The sequence below is a fragment of the Cricetulus griseus genome, chromosome 9, assembly GCF_003668045.3.
Source record: "Cricetulus griseus strain 17A/GY chromosome 9, alternate assembly CriGri-PICRH-1.0, whole genome shotgun sequence".
In the NCBI taxonomy this organism is placed as follows: Eukaryota; Metazoa; Chordata; class Mammalia; order Rodentia; family Cricetidae; genus Cricetulus; species Cricetulus griseus.
In genome coordinates, this window is record NC_048602.1 from 6,999,149 (window position 1) to 7,018,589 (window position 19,441).

A 19,441-nucleotide genomic window follows, 5' to 3' on the forward strand; every position below is an offset into this window, starting at 1 on the left:
GTAGCACATGCCTATAATTCCTGATAATAGAAAAGCTAGGGTGGAAAGGCCATTGAGCTCATAAGTTCAGCAGCCAAAAAAAGAAAACACTTTCCAGGAGTGGTGGTAAACACCTGTAATTCTAACACTCTAGAAGCTGAAACAAAATGATTGTTAAGAGACCAAGGCCAAGATCTCTCATCTTCTTCTTTGACTTTTATGGGAGCTTAAACTCAAGCCAACTTCACTACTTTACTCCTAAGTAAGAGAACGGGATCATAGAGATACGGTATGACCTCTCAAACCAGGCAAGAAAAGATGAGGTAGAGCTCCCCGGAGAGGCTAATGGGGAACTTGCTTGTGGACTCCCTTGCAGCTACATTAACTTGACCAGATGTCACTAAACTGACATTGTACTGCTCAAGAACTGAGACAGTGGAAGGGAGGGAGTGTGTGTGGGAAAATACGGAAAAATATGGATGGAGACGGTGTTTTCCCCAAGTGTACAAACAGATCCTACAGAGCATTGCATCTGGCTTGAACTCTGGAGTATTAACACCTAGCCTTAAACTACCTTTGAGGATTGGTACCTTTTGGGATTGTCAGCTTTTGTTTGAAGTGTGTGATTCTCTCTTTGGTTTTCGAGACAGGGTTTCTCTATCCTGGCTGTCCTGGAACTCGCTCTGTAGACCAGGCTGGCCTCAAACTCACAGAGATCCACCTGCCTCTGTCTCCTGAGTGCTGGGATTAAAGGTGTGTGCCACCAACTGCCGGCTGAAGTGTTTGAAACTTGTCTGAGTTCTTCCTGAAGGATTTCAGAGCCTTTGCAAAACCTAGTTATGAGAGGACCTAGCACACAAGGAAGGCTCGTGGCTGAGAACTACTTAGGCAAATGGTCCCTTCAAGCAGCTCCACATAAGAGGTTTTGGAATTCAGAAACTGACTTGCTGAGAGTGGTAAACAGTACAACAATAAAAAAGTGTTTCTGAGACGCAATGGACAGTCAGTTTACCAGAAAATGGTTCACCCTGCTAGTTTGCTAAGCCCAAATTCATCCTAGAGCAAACCTAAGCCTTCCACAGACTGTGCAAAACAAAGCACCAGCACTTGGCACCCACAACATGGGGGTTGGAGAAAGAAGGGATCTGGACACTCCAGGACTGGAGGTCAAAAGTGCGTTCTTCGGTAGGAGGACTCCAGGCTTCTTCAGAGTCACAGGGAATTTAAACTCCCCATCTCAGGAGCAACAAAGAGTACAGTTGCTAAAAATGCTTGTTAAAAGGAGAAGCATTTACTGCACAAATTATTGCAAATATTCAAGGTACAAATAGAATGTCTCCTGAGACAAAGAATAGGTCAAGGGAAAAGGCCCTTCCCAGTGGAAAAAGGGGAAGTGTTTAATCACAGGAAAAAAAAGGGGGGGGGGTTCCAGGTTGAAGAAGGGAAAGTTTTTAATGAAGAAAAAAAAGAGGGGGGGGAGAAAGAAGCCTCTTCCCAGGTAGAAGAAAGAAAAAGGCTCTTTCCAATAGAAAGGAAAAAAATTAATGGTAGCTGGAACTCACAGCTCTCTGGCTGTACCCTGCCTGCCCCTCTCTTTCAGCCAAGGGCGAGCAGTGCAGAGCAGAGCAGAGCACCAGCAGCTCCTGAATTCCAGCCAATGATGGGCGGGACTCCACGCCTGCAGCAGGAGCTGGCACAGCCGGCCCAGAACTTAGAATTTTCCTGATTATTTGCTTAATTTTGGTTTAAATGCTTTTTATGTTTCCCTAATCGCCGGAATGACTCCTTACCAATGGTGCCTTCATGGGAGAAAAAGTTGAAACAAGAGACCAGCTCGGGAACCCGCTGGCGCGCACGCCCCTCCTAAACGCTCTCCGGGTTGTGTATAGGAACCTCTGTCTCAAAGGCTGTGGAGCACATCAATAAAACTATCACACCGACTCTGGTTAGCAAGAAACTGAACGTGTGGAGCAAGAGAAGATCTGGTGATTGAGACGGACAGCGCTGAGAATAAATCTAAATCCGGTGCAAATGCCATCCTGGGAGTGTCCCTGGCTGTCTGCAAAGCTGGAGCCGCAGAAAAGGGGGTACCCCTGTAGGGTCACCTCGCTGACTTGGCTGACAACCCTGAAGTCATTCTGCCCGTCCCCGCTTTCAACGTGACCAATGGCGTTGTGACCACGCTGGCAACAAGCTGGCCATGCAGAAGTTTATGATCCTTCCTTCCCGTGGGAGCGTCCAGCTTCCGGGAAGCCATGCGCATTGGGGCAGAGGTTTACCACAACCTGGAGAATGTCATCAAGGAGAAACCCTGGAAGGATGCCACCAATGTGGGTGATGAGGGCGGGTTCGCGCCCAACATTCTGGAGAACCAAGAAGCTCTGGAGCTGCTGAAGAAGGCAATTGGGAAGGCCGGCTACGCGGACCAGGTTGTCATCGGCATGGACGTGGCTGCCTCTGAGTTCTTCAGGTCTGGCAAGGATGACCTGGACTTCAAGTCTCCTGATGACCCCAGCAGGTACATCACGCCTGACCTGTATAAGTCCTTCATCCGGGAGTATCCAGTGGTGTCCATCGAGGACCCGCTTTGACCAGGACGACTGGGAGGCCTGGAAGAATTTCACAGCTAGTGCAGGCATCCAGGTGGTTGGGGATGATCTCACAGTAACCAACCCTGAGAGGATTGCCAAGGCTGTCCGTGAGAAGTCCTGCAACTGCCTCCTGCTCAAAGTCAACCAGATTGGCTCTGTGACCGAGTCTCTGCAGGCGTGTAAGCTGGCCCAGTCCAAGGACTGCCCCAGTCATGGTGTCCCATCGCTCCGGGGAGACGGAGGACACTGCCGACCCGGTGGTGGGGCTCTGCACTGGGCAGATCAAGACTGGTGCCCCTTGCGGATCAGAGCGTCTGGCCAAGTGCAAGCAGATCCTTAGAATCGCAGAAGAGCTGGGCAGCAAGGCCAAGTTTGCTGGCAGATGCTTCAGGAACCCCCTGGCCAAGCCAAGTGGGTGGAGATCCTGGAAACACCTGCTGCTTAGACCCTGTCCCTGATGTCAACACTGCTCAAGACCGGCCCAGTGCTTGTCCCTCCCATGCCACCGCTTCCTTAGGCCACCTGGAGCCCTGCTGGAAACCTCAGTTTGTAAGGATGTGGTTGGCTGAATTATTTGTTCTGTCACCTCATTTCCAAGCTCGTGTCTGGAGCCCAGTGTAATCTGTAGGGTGGCCACAGGCAAGACCCCCACCCCAGCAGTTCTACATACAAAATAAAAGCCTCAGTAAGAAAAAAAGAAAGGAAGAAAGAAAGAAAAGAAAAAAAAAGTTGAAACAAGCCAAACTTCTGGTAAAACAATTGCAATTAGGGCATAAATTACTAAATCAATGCTGTTTGGATTTTCAGAGGTTTCAGACATTCATTGCATGGAAGATATTCTCTTCTCTTGATATCTGATCAATGTGTAAATGAAGGTTTAGTTTTCATAGTAAAGGAACTAGAAGAGCAAAATTCATGATTTTGAACTATATCATTGGGTACGCTGTGGTCTGTTTATCAGTGTTGAGGATTTGGTTCTGCTCTCTTAAGTTCCTTTCTGGAAATTCTTGGCTAAATTCTCTAAAAGTTAACACCTGGAACAAAACAGGTTATTAGCTTATTAAATAGCATGGTTACTAAGGTCATAGAAATAATCTCTTACTGATAAAGAGCCTATCAAATTATTTTGCCACTAAATGAAATACAGGTAAATTGTTTGTTCCACACTGTTAATAGCTGACAGGCCATACTAACATGTCACTAGGATCTATAAAAAAGAATACTCTTTTTAATATTTTATAAAAAATATTCCATGGGTTTTGCCTAAAGTCATCTCTTAAAATTCTACAGATTTTTTGCCGGGCGTTGGTGGCACACACCTTCAATACTGGCACTCAGGAGGCAAAGGCAGGAGGATTTCTGTGAGTTTGAGGCCAGCCTGGTCTCCAGAGCAAGTGCCAGGATAGGCTCCAAAACTACACAGAGAAACCCTGTCTCAGAAAAAAAAAATCTACAGATTTTTTTTAATGCTTCTAGAGATGGCTTTTGAAAAGGACAAAGCACTGGAAGTGGTTTGTAAACAATTTCCTCAATCTATTAGTTATAATTATATAAATGATATTTTCTTTATTTAAACATATTTTATATGTTAAATATAGTACCAAAAATTTTACCCAGTTGGGGATTACAGATTGCTCCTGAAAAAATACAAAGAGATTCTCTTAATTATTTAATATTTAGATTAAGTAAACACAGAATCCAACCACAAAGGACAGAGATTAGAAGAGATCGTTTGTACACTCGTAATGATTTTCAAAATTTATTGGATGGTATTAACTGGTTCTGGCCTACCATTGAGCTGACTACTCAAGAGTTAAGGAATTTGTTTCAAATCTTGCAAGGTGACTCAGATTTAAACAGTCCAAGGCACTTAACAGCTGAATCACAAAGAGAATTGACTCAAGTAGAACAGAAATTGCAAGATGCCTATATAGATCAATTACATCAATTACAACTGAATATATTTTAGTAATTTTACCTTCTACTCATTCCCCTGCTGGACTCATTATGCAAATGGAGGGTAATATTTTAGAATGGATTTTTCTAGCTCGCAAACAGAGTAAAAAGTTAAAAACCTGTATAGAAAAGGTCTCTGAACTCATTTTAAAAGGAAGAATAAAACTTTGTCAATTGTCAGGAAGGATCCAGCTGAGACTGTAGTACTTCATACTAATCTTGAAATTCTGCATTGATGATTGGCAAAGAGACTTGTCACAATTTCTTAAGAAAAATGGCTTCGGTTTCTGAAAAGAACTAAACGATTCTTCCCCTCATAATGAGAAAAGCACCTATTTCTGGGCTTTCACATTTCACACTGCCGCAAATAAATTAGGGACGGTTGGTTATGAAGCCGGAAACATCAGGGAAGGAATTCAAAGTCCATATGCTTCAGTCCAAAACTCAGTTCTACACCATTCTAATGGTTTTATTAGACTTTAATGAATCTCTTAATTACTCTTTCTCAACATGCTGAAGGGGTTGTATTGCATATATAAACTATGAACTTATTCCTGATAACTCAGAAATGACTTTGCTATTCATGCAACTACAGCAGGTAATCCGAGAAAGAAATTATCCTCTGTATATCACTCACTCTCAATCTCATAGTGGGTTGCCTGGGCCATTAACAAAAGGGAATGAAGACATTGATCAATTACTGATAGGAAATGTGTTGGAAGCTTCACAATTTTGTTAAAAAGAACCATCATGAGGGACTGGAGAGATGGCTCAGAGGTTAAGAGCACCGACTGCTCTTCCAGAGGTCCTGAGTTCGATTCCCAGCAACCACATGGTGGCTCATAACTATCTATAATGAGATATGGTGCCCTGTTCTGGCCTGCAGGCAGACATGCAGGAAGAACATTGTATACAAAATAAATAAAATCATAAAAAAAAAGAACCATCATGACATTAGTAAAGGCTTAAAGAAAAAAATTTCCGGGGCTGGAGAGATGGCTCAGAGGGTAAGAGCACTGGCTGCTCTTCCAGAGGTCCTGAGTTCGATTCCCAGCAACCACATGGTGGCTCACAACCATCTGTTATGAGATCTGGTGCCCTCTTCTGGTGTGCAGACATACATGGAAGCAGAATGTTGTATACATAATAAATAAATAAAATATTTTTTTAAAAAGAAAAAATTTCCATTACCTGACATCTAAAGAAATTACAAAGGAAACTGTCCTACTTGTTGATTTTCTAATCAATTTCCTTTACCTGTAGATACACACACACAAAGTGAGTTTTGGCAAATGGATGTATTTTATTTAACAGAATTTGGAAAATTAAAATATATCCATCATACCTTCGATACATACTCTGCTTTTCGGTGGGCATCTGCCTTAAGTTCTGGCAAGGCTGACTCTGTAATTACAGGCAATGGCCACAATGGGTACAAATTAAAACTCATAATGCTATTGCTTATTTTTCTAAAAGAGTGAAACAAATTTTTGCGTGTTACAACATAAAACACGTTACACTGATAAAGCTACAGGATGAGCGATTGTTGACAGGTCCAGTCCCTCTAAAGGAGATGCTCGTTAAACAGAAAGGGGTACGAGGACCCCAGGGATAGACTGCACAGTGCTTCACTAACCTTAAATTTTTTAGATGCTAATGAAACAGAACAGCTGCTGAAAGACATTGGACTGGGAAAACCTGCTGAATCGAGTCAGCCTGTGTATTATAAAGATATTTTAACATTAGAATGGAAAGTAGATGGGGCCAAGGGTGTGTTGTTTCTGCAGAAGACAAAGGGCTGCGGATCCCATCAAAATTGATGAAAACCCGGCATGAGCAAGAGGAGTCTCTTGGATGCTTTGGCTGCTGATATGGATGACATAAGTCTGAGAAAGATGAATCTCGGAAGGTCTTTGAATCACACAGCTGAGCCTTTTACCTGGGCACAGATTAAAAGTTTGTGTAACAGTCTGGGCAGTGGTGAAGCAAGTCCTTTAATCCCAGAACTCAGGAGGCAGAGGCAGGAGGATCTCTGTGAGTTCGAGGCCAGCCTGATCTATAGAGTGAGTTCCAGGACAGCCTCCAAAGCCACAGAGAAACCCTGTCTCGAAAAATAAAACAAACAAAAAAATAATTTGAGTGACAAAGGGAAGCATCAGTTCTACTGGCTCAGAAACCTCTGAATGCTGCAACCCTGCTCCTTGCTATGCTCTCTGTGGTAACTTTGCAGGTAACAGGGGCCAACCACACATATTAGGCCTATGTTCCTAATCTTCCAGTTAACATAAGCGGAAATTGGGGTGATGTGGTATCCCTGTGGCAGTTAATGAATTTTCTTGGCTACTTGGTCCTTATGACAACTGAGGACCTGCTGAGCCTATGGGGGAGGGTAAAGAGATAATAAATTATACTGTGGGGATGCAAGAAATTCCTATTGGTGTGGGTAATGAAATTCATTATCTAAACATAACTTTTCAAGTGTGGCTATCGAGCTGGTGTTGGTGGCGCTCCAAAGCTACACAGAGAAACCCTGTCTCAAAAAATAAACAAAAAAATCAAGTGTGTTTATTTGTAGTTAATACTACCCAGGATTATCATTTTTCCATAGTTTTATATGCTTTGTGCACAGGAGATTAATGCTGCTATTCCATAAATCTACCATTCTGTGAGATGAGGGTTACCAACAAGGAATCTGACAGGGTGCAATGGTAACACTGTAAGAGTGAGAAACCTCAAGTGCTAATTAATATCTCCCACGGAGACGTCATTGATTGGAGCCCTTACAGCTTCCCTCAAGGAAAATACTCTCACTCAGAGCTAAGACGGTAGCGGTGTAGTTTGAATGGAACTGTGGAAATCAGCGATTCTATTAATGAACCTATTCTGTGGCGTGGAGTTGGAATGTCAAGTCCTCTCCTACAACCTGGCAATTCAATTCAGACGAACGTGTGGAAATTAGCAAGTGACTTCCACCCTCTTAAAGCGTGGAAGGAAAGTACGGCATTAAGGGTGATAAGCATTCTTTGTCTTTTAGACTAACTCAAAGCTATCCTTTTATGGCTCGTGTACCATCACCTTACTTGCTACCGAAGGGGCCTGTACAACGACACCCTAATAATGCCAGCATCACTTGTGAACGCTGTACCCTTCATACCTGTGGTAATTCTAGTATGTCTTTAAACTTAACCTCTGAAGTTCATACATTTTTTGTTGTTGTTGTTGTTGTTGTTGATTTTGGTTTTTTGAGACAGGGTTTCTCTGTGGCTTTGGAGGCTGTCCTGGCACTCGCTCTTGTAGACCAGGCTGGTCTGGAACTCACAGAGATCTGCCTGCCTCTGCCTCCCGAGTGCTGGGATTAAAGGCGTGCGCCACCAACGCCCGACTTAAGTTTATACATTCTTAGAGCAGGGCCAGCAGTCTGGCTACCAGTGAGGTTGCCGAGGCCACGGCGAGACTCTCCTGTGATAACTCTGGTGTGGAAGCTTGCCAAAAGAATATTAAGAAGAACTCATGGGTAATCAGATGGTTATTGCTGTAGTTATGGGAATTATTGCAGTGGCTGCTACTGCTGCGATGGCTGGACTGGAGCTTCCTGCGGAAAATCAAACGGCTGAGTTCGTTAGAGGCTGGCATAGTAAGACAGCTAATGAGGTAGCTGAAGTGAGACAAGCTGCTCCATTATGGGGAGATCAGTTAGGAATATTGAGGAAACAGGCAAAATTAAAATATGACTGGAGCCGGGCGTTGGTGGTTCACGCCTTTAATCCCAGCACTCGGGAGGCAGAGGCAGGCAGATCTCTGTGAGTTCGAGGAGAGCCTGGTCTCCAGAGCGAGTGCCCGGATAGGCTCCAAAGCCACACAGAGAAACCCTGTCTCGAGAAAACAAAAAACAAAAACAAAAAAAGATTGTGAAACAAAGTGATAGAGAAAGGGTTATATTTGCTGTAAGGCTACATAATTGTCAACATAATTCATTACAGCTTAAACAGATGTGGGAGACGAGGCAGAGGCTCCTTCTGCAGCACATGGAATCTGGCTTGACTTCCAAGTGTTAGCTTCCAGCTGCCTTTGGTCACTTGCTACCTTTTGCTTGAAGTGTTTGGTTCTCATCTGAGTCCTTCCTGAAGGATCCAGAGCCTTTGCAAAACTTAGTTATGAGACGACTTCGAAAATGGTTCCTTCAAACAACTCCAGATAACAGGTTTTGATATGCAGAAATTGATTTGCTAAGAGTCACAAATTGTCTAACGATAAAAAGAGGTTTTTGTGAAGCAACGGCCAGTCGGTCACCAGAAACTGATTCACCCTGCTGCTTTGCTAAGCCCAAATTAATCCGAAAGTGACCCTAATTCTTCCATGGACCCCAGCACAACAGACCCCCGACACTCAAGCCAGCATGGGAAGCCCTGACGGGAGTATTGTCTCTAATTCAACTGGGTCTGGTAGCAAATGTCTATAATCTCAGCAGGTAGAAAACTGGGGAAGAGCCAGGCGGTGGTGGCGCACGCCTTTAATCCCAGCACTCGGGAGGCAGAGGCAGGTGGATCTCTGTGAGTTTGAGACCAGCCTGGTCTACAAAAGCAAGTTCCAGGACAGCCTCCAAAGCCACAGGGAAACCCTGTCTCCAAAAATCAAAGGAGAAAAAAATAAAAAAAAAAAAAAAGAAAAGAAAACTGGGGAAGAGGGTTGCCATGAACTGAAGGCCAGCCTGGGCTACACAGCAAGATTCTTTCTCAAATAAATCACAAAATCAGACACCTTTTTAGGTGTCTCGGGGGCAAATGAGACCAAAAAGCGGGTTTGTCTGTTATTGGAGATGAATTTATTCAAATGGTCTCAATTAATTAATTAATTAGTTTGAATGGTCTCAGAGTAATCACCAACAAAGTCAATACCAGAAGGGATTAGCAGGCTCCAGAGACAAGCAGACCAAAAACAGCCTTCAAGGGACAGACAGGAGGCTCGCCCTGATTCTCTAGCTCTCTTTACATAGCCAAGTCCCAGGCCTTTCAGAACTACAAAGTGGGACCCTGACTCACACAAAATGGAAAGTAGAACTCCCCTCCCTCCCTCCTTCCCTTTCTCCCTCCCTCCCCCTTCCTCCTCCCCCCTTCTCCCTTTATTTGTTTGTTTGTTTATTATTTTGAGGTGTGGTTGATGGCTTTCGAAAGAATCTCCGGAGCCTTGACCTCACACTCTGGCACTGAACCCCTAGTCCCCTCCCCCTCCCAGATTCTGTAACTGCACCCAGGTGCCACCACACTTAAACACCCTCCTCTTTCTTTCCTTGTGCTGCTGAAGATGGAGCCCGGAGCCTACCCACGATAGGCAAGACTACTACTGAGTTACATTTGCAGCCCTCTAGGCGGGGTTGTCACGAGTTGTCAGGAAGCCCACAATGTCTGACCACAGCACTGCAACCCCCACCTGAGGTTCTGTTGCTGGGCCTCCACGTGAGGAGGGTCCTCGGGAGTTTGTGGCTGGAGTCTCGGGAGCACTAGGACAGGGGAGGAGGATGGGGAGTTGAGTCTCAATATGCCACTCCCCGAATGCATCTCACCCCTGGGCTCTGCAGCCTGGGCAGTGTGAGGGACAAACCTTTGAATCGGACCTTTGGGCTACTAGGAGTGGTGGCTGCTCACTCTCCCATTGTCTGCCTTCCAGGGACTTCATTTAACACAGTATTTGATTCTTCTCCATCAACATTTCTCTCAGACAGCGGTGGTGGAGCACACCTGTGACCCCAGCACTCACGAGGCGGAGGCAGATGGATCTGTGAGTTCGAGGCCAGCCTGGTCTACAGAGTGAATTCCAGGACAGCCAGGGATACACAGAGAAACCCTGTTTCAAAATACCAGAGGGGAGAAAGAGAGAGAGAGAGAGAGAGAGAGAGAGAGAGAGAGAGAGAGAGAGAGACTCAAAGGATCAAAAGAAGACACACGTGCCTGGACTCTGAGCTGGAGAAGGAGACGGTCAGGATAGAGCCCTCGGGAGAGAGATATTTAGAGACACTGGCCCACTGTCTCAGTTAACGGCTGTGTAGTTTGAACTTCAGGCAAATTGCTCCCACTGCCTCAGTCCCCCGGGTGTTAGTGCTTCAGGGAAGCTGCTCTCTCTCTCTGTGTCCTGGTGGCTTCAGGGATGCTGACACATCTGAACACTGGGGCCTCAGCCTGGCCATTGTTAAGTGTACCTTCTTCTTTTCACCCTCCATCCCTGGGCACTTCAAATATGCCAGACCCCCAGGCCGCAGTCCTGGACAAGCAGGCACAATGCAGCCCCTGGGAGCCCCAGTTTTAGCACTGAGCTCTTACGGGCCCGGACCAACGTGAGAAGGTGGATCAGCTTTGCTGAGCAAAGCAGCCTGGGCTCCTGGCCTGAAGCCTGGGGTGAGAAGTTGGAGCCTGCGATTGCTGAGCTGGTCTGGATCCAGCTAGTCTCTAGGAGACCCAACAGAGTCCTGTGCAAGGCGGGAGTCAGAGCGTCCTGGAGGGGAGGGCAGGGCAAGCCTCCTCCGCAGTCTTGATGTTAAACACTGTCTCTATTCTACAACCATGAGAGAGGAGAAAGCCGCACCCCAGTGAGTGTGGGGGCAGGGCAGGAGGAGACTTGCCCAGCCGGCCTTGACAGCTTTGCCTCAGGGCCAGGGTCTGTGCCAGGTGTGAGAGATGGTTGGGAGGTGCCAGTTGAGTCACCAAACTTAGCCCCACCTGCCTTTACTTTGGGTCGTCACCAGCTCCCTGTCACACTGTTGCTGTCTGTCTGTGCTCTGGGGCTGAGCTGGGTGGTCTGGATCAGGGTAGGGCCAGAGGAGGAGGCGGGGCTTGGAGGTCACCCATCAAAATAGAAAGTGGGCATTGGAAGAGCTGGGCCTTTCTCTCTAGTTTCACTGGCCGGTCCCAGTGGCCGGCTCCCTGCCGGCTTCTCTGTCATGGAACTTTTTGTCTGTTTCCCATGTGTCTTTTCTTCCTCTGAGTCTCTCTTCCCTTCTTTACACTGTCCTATCCCTGGAGTTCCTAGTTGGGGCTGACTCACCTCTCTCTCTTTGTCTCCCTCCTTCTCATGCCCTGCTCCATCTAAATCTTGCAGACCATCCCCGATGAGACCTCTGTTCAAAGCTATCTGTATGATCAACGGGATGAGAATTAAGGTACTATCCCCAACCAGCCTGGCAGGTAACATTCCAGATCCCAGGGGAAAGGGCACAGTGTCTCTTAGAACATCAGATCCCCATTTTTGTAATCAGAAATGGTATCCCTGGGGCCATTTCTGATCATTGGTGTCTTGGGTTCCCTGTTTCTAACTGAATTTCGCTGTACTCATTGATGGGAATCTGGGGTTCTAAGGCAACCTTAGACTCTCTAGTCAATCCTCAGAACTCCAGATCCAAGCTCCGGGAGTCTGGAATCTGCCGGAGCTCTTGAGTCACTCTTGTCCATTAGGGTTCCCTGATACTGAAACTTCAAGCTGTGTGGGAATGTGGGTACCCTGGAAAAGGTGAGTTAGTTTCCTGGTATTGGCCAAAGTCATCTTGAAACTGGGAGATCCCCCAAACAGCTGGGTCCCACCAGTGTCTGGAAAAGAAAGGACTCTAGTATTATATAACTTTTCCTGAGGAATATTGAGCAAATTTTTATTCATTCCAAAAAGTACACCGACAACAGACCAAAGAAACAATTACACAAAAGTCCAACTTAGTAAACGGATGAGTTTTTGGGGTAACTTACAGGAGGAACATGGGTGAGGGGTTATTTATTGTACCATAGGTTACTCAAAGGCACCCCGTCACCAAAAAGCATACCCCATGAGAAATGAAGAATTCAGAGTCTACCCTACCCAGCAATTATTAATGCCTACATTACCCTTTGGGGCAGGGGTGGGGCTTGTGAATCCTGTAAGTTTGAGGAACTCCCTAAGACTTGGAAGTTGTTAATGCCTGAACCTTGTCAGTTTTGAACTTTCTGAATCTTAAGGAGCCTTGTTGGGGCCCAAATAAGGATTATGATATTTCAGATACAGGCCTCAGCTTAATTCTAGGGGCTCAGTTATCCTATTGTCTTTTAGATGTTGGCTGGTTAACTCCCAGTGGCCTGGTCACAATGTCTCCTAGTTTACATAACAAGAGGCCTAGGCCCTAGGTGGGCCCACACCTATTCTGAGTGAACCAACCATGCCTGGGGCTGGAAGGCTAAGGCCCTTGTGGAATGTCTGAGGGACTCTCTCTAGGATTAAAGGGAATATTTGATATCAGCTCTATACAGGATAATAAATGTCTTCTACCAGCACCCCCACTTCTGGAAAGCTATTTAAGAGGATGTTTAAATAAACCGTGGACTCGAGTATGGACTGAGAGCCCTCCCGAAATGATAAGGTGTCCCTGTCTCATCCTTAATGCCACTAGGTAGCTAGGAGTTTCCTGATCCACACTCCCCAACTCAGGGTCGAACCTGGGGCTATTCAGCTGGTTCCAATTGCAGCCCCAAAGACATCAGTCCAGAATAGATGGCCTCTGTAGTATGGGACCAATAAAGGCCGGACCCCAGCAGAGCCTCCCTCCAAAATGGAATGTTTTCTTTTCTTTTAAGACTTTATTTATTATGTATACAACATTCTGCTTCCATGTCTATCTGCACACCAGAAGAGGGCACCAGATCTCATAACGCATGGTTGTGAGCCACCATGTGGTTGCTGGGAATTGAACTCAGGACCTCTGGAAAGGCAGTCGGTGCTCTTAACCACTGAGCCATCTCTCCAGCCCTTTTTTTTTTTTTGGAATGTTTTCAATCCCAAGAAAATGACGACATAACATCCCACCTCTTCCTCTGGCTCCCATATTCTTCCTGCCAACTCTTCCACAATGTTCACTGGGCCTTGGATGGATGGAGTCATGTGGTTGGCTGATTTTTTTTTCCTTCATTTATGGCTAAGTCTTGGGCTATTGTGCCATAGCCACAGTCAGTATCAGGATACACACCAGCCATGAATCTCTGCAGTACACCTCCCATCGCAAAACTGAAATTTTCTTCCACAACAAATCAAGACTGACTGAGCTGAAGCCACAGGAATAAAGGTTCTGAACAGTGAGGTGTTGGGTAGGAGAACCAGGATGAAAAATGAGGAAAATAAGAAATGAGATGAAAACAATAGCTGGAGACCTGGAGGTCTTGCGTAAGCTGACGACTTATGCCAAGCAAGATTATTTAGAGTAGAGCAGCCTGGATACTTTTTGCAAGGGAAGAATGGCCAAGGTCAGCAGGGAGCTAAGTCAACTGATGCTGGTAAAGGAGCCCAGGGTATCACAAACGCAACTGCCTTAGGACTGATAACCACAGCCCAGGGGCAAGCAAGAGTTAGATCCCTAGAACCCACATCTTTGACTGCTTCAAGACCCAGGCTCCAGCCCTAGACGGGCCCACTCCTAGACAAGGACTCAGAACTTAAGTCTCCTTTGTCCTTTCATCAAAGCCTCTGAGAAAGTCTTGGGCTGGTTCAATTTCCCAGAGCCGACAGCTACAGTGATCTGTGAATCTAAGCAGAAATGTTTAAAAAACAATAGTGGTGAATTACACACTGGCTGGAGTCTAGGACCTCCTCAGTCACAGGCTTTTTAGGTTAGAGGAGCAGATGGGAATTCCTTCCTGTGGAGTGAGCCTTAAATCCAACTGGAAAGCAGTTGGTTGCATATATAACACTTGTAGTTTGGGGACAGCTTGCCTTGCATGTCAGTACTGTGGCACATCGCAAAGCAGGATTGCTGGTGAAAATTGTCTCCCAGAGGCCTGAACGATGTATTTTAACACTGTGAAAACCAACTAGCAGCCAGGTGTGGTAGTGCACACCTTTAATCCCAGTACTTGAGAGGCAGAGTCAGGCAGCTCTATGTGAGCAAGATCAGCCAGGTCTACAAATTCCAGGACAGCCAAGGCTGTTACAAAGAAACCCTGTCTCGAAAAACAAAAACAAAGGAAGAAAGAAAGCCAGCTGGCAGGGAGAGGGCTCCCAATTCAGTCCCAGCCTGATTTCTCAATATCCTTCAGCCCCAATGTGTGGTGTCTTCAGAACAGGAATTTACCATCTAGTTCTAGCATGTAAGTGACACCGGTGTCAATGGGCTTAATGGTTTGTGGGACTTCTGGGGCCTCTCTGGTGGTTTGAATAAAAATGATCCCTGTAGAACACTCATCCATTGCTGATGGGAGTGCAAACTTGTACAGCCACTGTGGAAATCAATATGGTGATTTCACAGAAAATTAGCAATCAATCTACCTCAAGACCCTGTAATACCACTGTTGTGCATATACCCAAAGAAGACACAGTCTCACCACAAGGACATTTGTTCAACCGTGTTCATAGCAACATTATTTGTAATAGCCAGAACTTGGAAACAACCTAGAAGCCCATCAACCAAAGAATGGATAAAGAAAATGTGGTACATTTACACAATGGAGTACTACTCAGTGGTAAGAAACAATGACATCCTAAAATTTGAAGGCAAATTGATAGAACTAGAAAAAAAAACATCCTGAGTGAGGTAACCCAGACCCAGAAAGACAAATATAGTATGTCCTCGCTCATAAGTGGATACCGACATCAAGCAACGGATAACCAGCTATCACAACCCCAGAGCAGCTAGAATTCTCTTCCAGAAACAGATGGAAGCAGATGCAGAGATCCACAACTAACCATTGAGCCAAGCTCCTGGAGTAAAATTGGAGTGAGGGCGAGCAATAATTTGAACCAAGTAGTCAAGACCATGATGAGGAAACCCACGGAATCAGCTGACTGGAGCTAATAAGAGATCACTGACTCGAGACTGACAACTGGGGAGCCTGCATAAGACCAAACTAGGCCCCCTGAACATAGGTGACAATGATGTGGCTCGGGCAGAAGGACCAAGATCTAACTCTAATGCATAACTGGGCATGACTTTGTGGAGCCCATTCTCTATGGAGAGATAGCTTGCACAGGGCGGGAGGGGGGGGGAGGCGAGGGCGCACGCGCTTGGTCCTGCCTCAGTGAGGTGATGGGACAGACTTAGTTGACTTCCTAGGGGAGGCCTTACCCTAGATGGGAGATTGGGCAGGGAGAAGGTGGGGGAGCAGGAGGAGAAGAGGGGGAACTGGAATTAGAATGTAAAAAAGAAAGAAAGAAAAAAAATGACCCCATGGACTCATATATTTGAATGCTTAGCTATCTAGGCATGGCACCATTTGAAAGGATTAGAAGGATTCAGAGGGTATGGCCTTGTTGGAGAAAGTGTGTCACTGGGGTGGGCTTTGATGTTTCAGAATGTAACTACCTGAGCACCTTCCTGCATGCCACCATGCTTCTCACCATGATGGTAATGGATTAAATCTTTGAAACGGTAAGCAAGCTTCCTATTAAATGCTTTCTCTCATAATAGATGCCTTGGTCATGGTATCTCTTCACAGCAATAGAACACCCTCTGTTGTTGATTTTTTTACTCTTTGCTCTTTGGCTCTTTGGGGGGCCCACCATGCAGCTCCCAAATAAATCACACAGAGGCTTATGTAATCAGAGTTTTCTCTCCCACCCACCAATTCTCAAATAACCATTCAGAGGCTTAATGTTACTTATAAATGTTTGGCTAGTGGCTGAGGCTTATTACTAGCTAGCTCTTTTTTTGGTTTGGTTTGGTTTTTTCGAGACAGGGTTTCTCTGTATTGCTTTGGAGGTTGTCCTGGAACTCTCTCTGTAGACCAGGCTGGTCACAAAGTGAAAGACCCCTGCCCCTTAGCCCTTTCTTTCTCAAGTTTGTCTCCTCTTCCTCCTGTCGGCGGCTTCCCCGATCCCCACCCCTGGCGGCTTCCACTTCCCCCCCCCCCACCAGCCGCACACCCAGCCCGAGAACAAGCACCAGGTGGGCCGGCCCGAGAACGAGCACCAGGTAGGCCGGCCCGAGAACGAGCACCAGGTGGGCCGGCACGAGGGCGAGCACCAGGTGGGCCGGCACGAGAACAAACACCAAGTGAGCCGGCCTGGAGCCCGGCCCCTGAGCCCCCGCCCGATGAGAAACACTCTGTCCCAAGGTCTCCGCCCCCAAGGTCAGCCATCTGGACGCGGAGGGAGGGGGAATTGAGTCTGTTGTACCAGACACCAGACCTTGAGAATATGCTGATCTGGAATGGCTCTGTGTCTCATTTGAACCATCCAATGGAAATGATTCTGTATTTCGCCTCATTTGAAAGACTCTATGTTTCACCTCATTTGAATAACTCTGTACTTTGCCTCATTTGAATAACCCTGTATAGCGCCTCATATACATTGACCAATGGGAATAGCTCTGTACAATGCCTCATTAGAATTATCCAATAGAATCCCTGCTCCTAGCTTGCACCTTTTTCCCTATATAAGGACCCCTTTCCCTTGGCTCGGGGCGCTTAGCCACACAGAAGCTAAGTCGCCCCGGGTACTCGCGTCTCTAATAAAGCCTCTTGCTTTTGCATCCAAGTTCATGGCCTCGCTGATTCCTGGGTGCGGGTCTCCTTCTACGAAAGTACCTCTTCGGGGGTCTTTCAAAAGATCTGCCTGCCTCTGCCTCCCAAGTGCTGGGATTAAAGATGCCCGGCTTACTAGCTAGCTCTTACATTTACATTAACCCAAATTTCTTACCTATGCTTTGCCACATGGTTCGAGGCTGGTTACCTCATTTTCTGCTTGACTTGGTTTCTCGATAGCCTGCTGGCATCTCGCTGACTCCACCCTTCTTCTCCTGTATCTCTCCTTGGATTTCCCGCCTGGCTCCATCCTACTTTGCCATAGACCAAAGCAGCTTTATTTATCAACCAATGAGAGAAACACATAGTCACAGCAAATAGAAAGACCATCCCACAGCATCTTTATTCTTATGAATGCCCAGCCTTAGCTTGGCCTGTTTCTAGCCAGCATTTCTTAAATTATTCCATCTACCTTTGGCCTCTGGGCTTTCACCTTTCTCTATTTCTGTATATCTTTTCTTTCTTTCTTTCTTTCTTTTTTTTTTTAGGAAGACAAAAATGTTTTATTTTAAACCACTGAAAAAAAAACCAAATATCTGTTATTTTAGAAACTGTGGTTTTCTGAATGTGGTACACACTCCCAGATACCTTAATACTGCAAATGATCCTATCATCTTCTCTAACATCAACAACACTTGACAAAGTTAGAGATATCCCGAGCGTCTGCTAATCACTTCCAAAGTCATCATCTTTGGGTTCAACTCATTTACACAAGTACAAGTTCTGTCCAAGATGTTCCTGACACATGAAGTTTCCAGTTGAATTTCAGAAAAGTTAAGAAAAGTATCTTCCTTTTTTGCCTGTGAATGTTTGCGTATTGCTGTACTGTTGGCTTATATCCACTACAGACACTGGTTCTAGGCCAGCCCAAGGGTCTTCAAGCATTGAAGGCTTAAAATAACTTTCCAACTCATTAGACATTCTTTTTTCTCTACCACGCCCTGATCCAAATGGTGTAGATGTCCTTGGAGAACCCTGGGGGTAGGTCTGCTGCTGCCCTGGGGAGTAGCCGAACTGATGCTGGGACCCCGCGGGGTAGCCTGGGTAGCCGCCCGGGGACGGAGACCCGAAGCGGGCCCCCGAGAAGCTGCCGCCGTGCCGCGGAGAGAGGCTGCTCCCGTACGGCCTAGCTCGGGGCCCGCACGGCGGAGTGTGGTGCGGACTCCCGTACCCGTCCCGCGGGGAGGGCGGCCGCGGCCCCCCGCCCAGGGCACCCCGGAAGCTGCTTCCGCCACCCCAGCCTCCTATCCCCGGGCCGGGGTACGGAGGAGTTGGGGGTCGAAAATTCGGTCGGTGCATATCAGGAACTGAAGATCTCCCTCGCCGATCCTCTCACCGGAACTCCAGCGATCGACCCTTTTCTTTCTTTCTTACTCCGTGGCTTGCCGTGTAGTTGGGTGACTGGCCCCTGAAGTTCTCCTCCTTCTCCTCCTTCTCTTGCTCCTAGATCGTCTCCTCCAAGATTTCTCGTCCTCTTTTATTCTCTGTCTGCCAGCCCCACCTATCCTTCCTCCTGCCTTGTTATTGGCTGTTCAACTCTTTATTAGACCAATCAGGTGTTTTAGGCAGGCACAGTAACAAAGCTTCACGGAGTTAAACAAATGCAACATAAAGGAATGTCACACATCTTTGCATCATTAAACAAATATTCAACAGCAAAAGATAAAAAAAAAATATTCAGCAGCATAAACACATATCACACATCTTAAAATAATATTCTACAACAAGCCTCTTTGGCCAGCAACTCATAGGGAGGTAGTTTCCCCCCACCCCCAGGACTAGAATTAGGGCTCCTAGGTATTCCCTCCCAATTCTGAAGGATGCCTTCACTTTTTTAAACCCCTTACCATGTGTCTCACAACACGATGGGGTCCTTTTATGAACCTGTAAAACATTCAAGTTTGGGATCACGTAACAAATCCCTTTATCAGAGTGTGGGCAGGATCTCTGAAGGGCCACCCTCACCCATTCCATTTCAGTGCCAGTCGGTCTTCAGCAGGGAGAGGGCACTAAAGAGCAGTCTGGAGATGTGGGTTCAGTGGCTGAAAACACTGGTTGCTCTTCCGGAGGACCCTGGTTAAATTCCCAGCACCCACATGATGGTTTATAAGCATCTGTAACTCCAGTTCTGGGGTATCTGACACCCTCTTCTGACCTCTGTGGGCAATGCATGCACCTGATATACAGACATACAGACAGGCAAAACACACATACACATAAAATAGAAATTAGTACATTTCTTTACAAATCATCCCAGAACGCAGTGATGAATCTGTGACAATGATGTTATTTGTGAATGTATACATCGATTTTTTAAAAAGATACAGTAGCTGGACATGGTGGCGCACGCCTTTAATTCCAGCTCCTGGGAGGCAGAGGCAAGAGGACCTCAGGAGT

General features: G+C 46.3%; 1 protein-coding gene and 1 pseudogene across 1 annotated transcript; one reads left to right on the plus strand and one right to left on the minus strand.

Moving 5' to 3' along the window:
* The first annotated feature begins 1,100 nt into the window (after positions 1-1,100).
* Positions 1,101-10,267, plus strand: LOC100767766 (annotated as a pseudogene).
* Positions 10,268-17,550: 7,283 nt separating this feature from the next.
* Positions 17,551-18,394, minus strand: LOC113837210 (M-phase-specific PLK1-interacting protein-like). Its single transcript, XM_035449498.1, has one exon. The coding sequence runs from the start codon at positions 18,341-18,343 to the stop codon at positions 17,819-17,821; it is 525 nt and encodes a 174-aa protein (XP_035305389.1). The 5' UTR covers positions 18,344-18,394; the 3' UTR covers positions 17,551-17,818.
* Between the last annotated feature and the right edge of the window lie 1,047 nt (positions 18,395-19,441).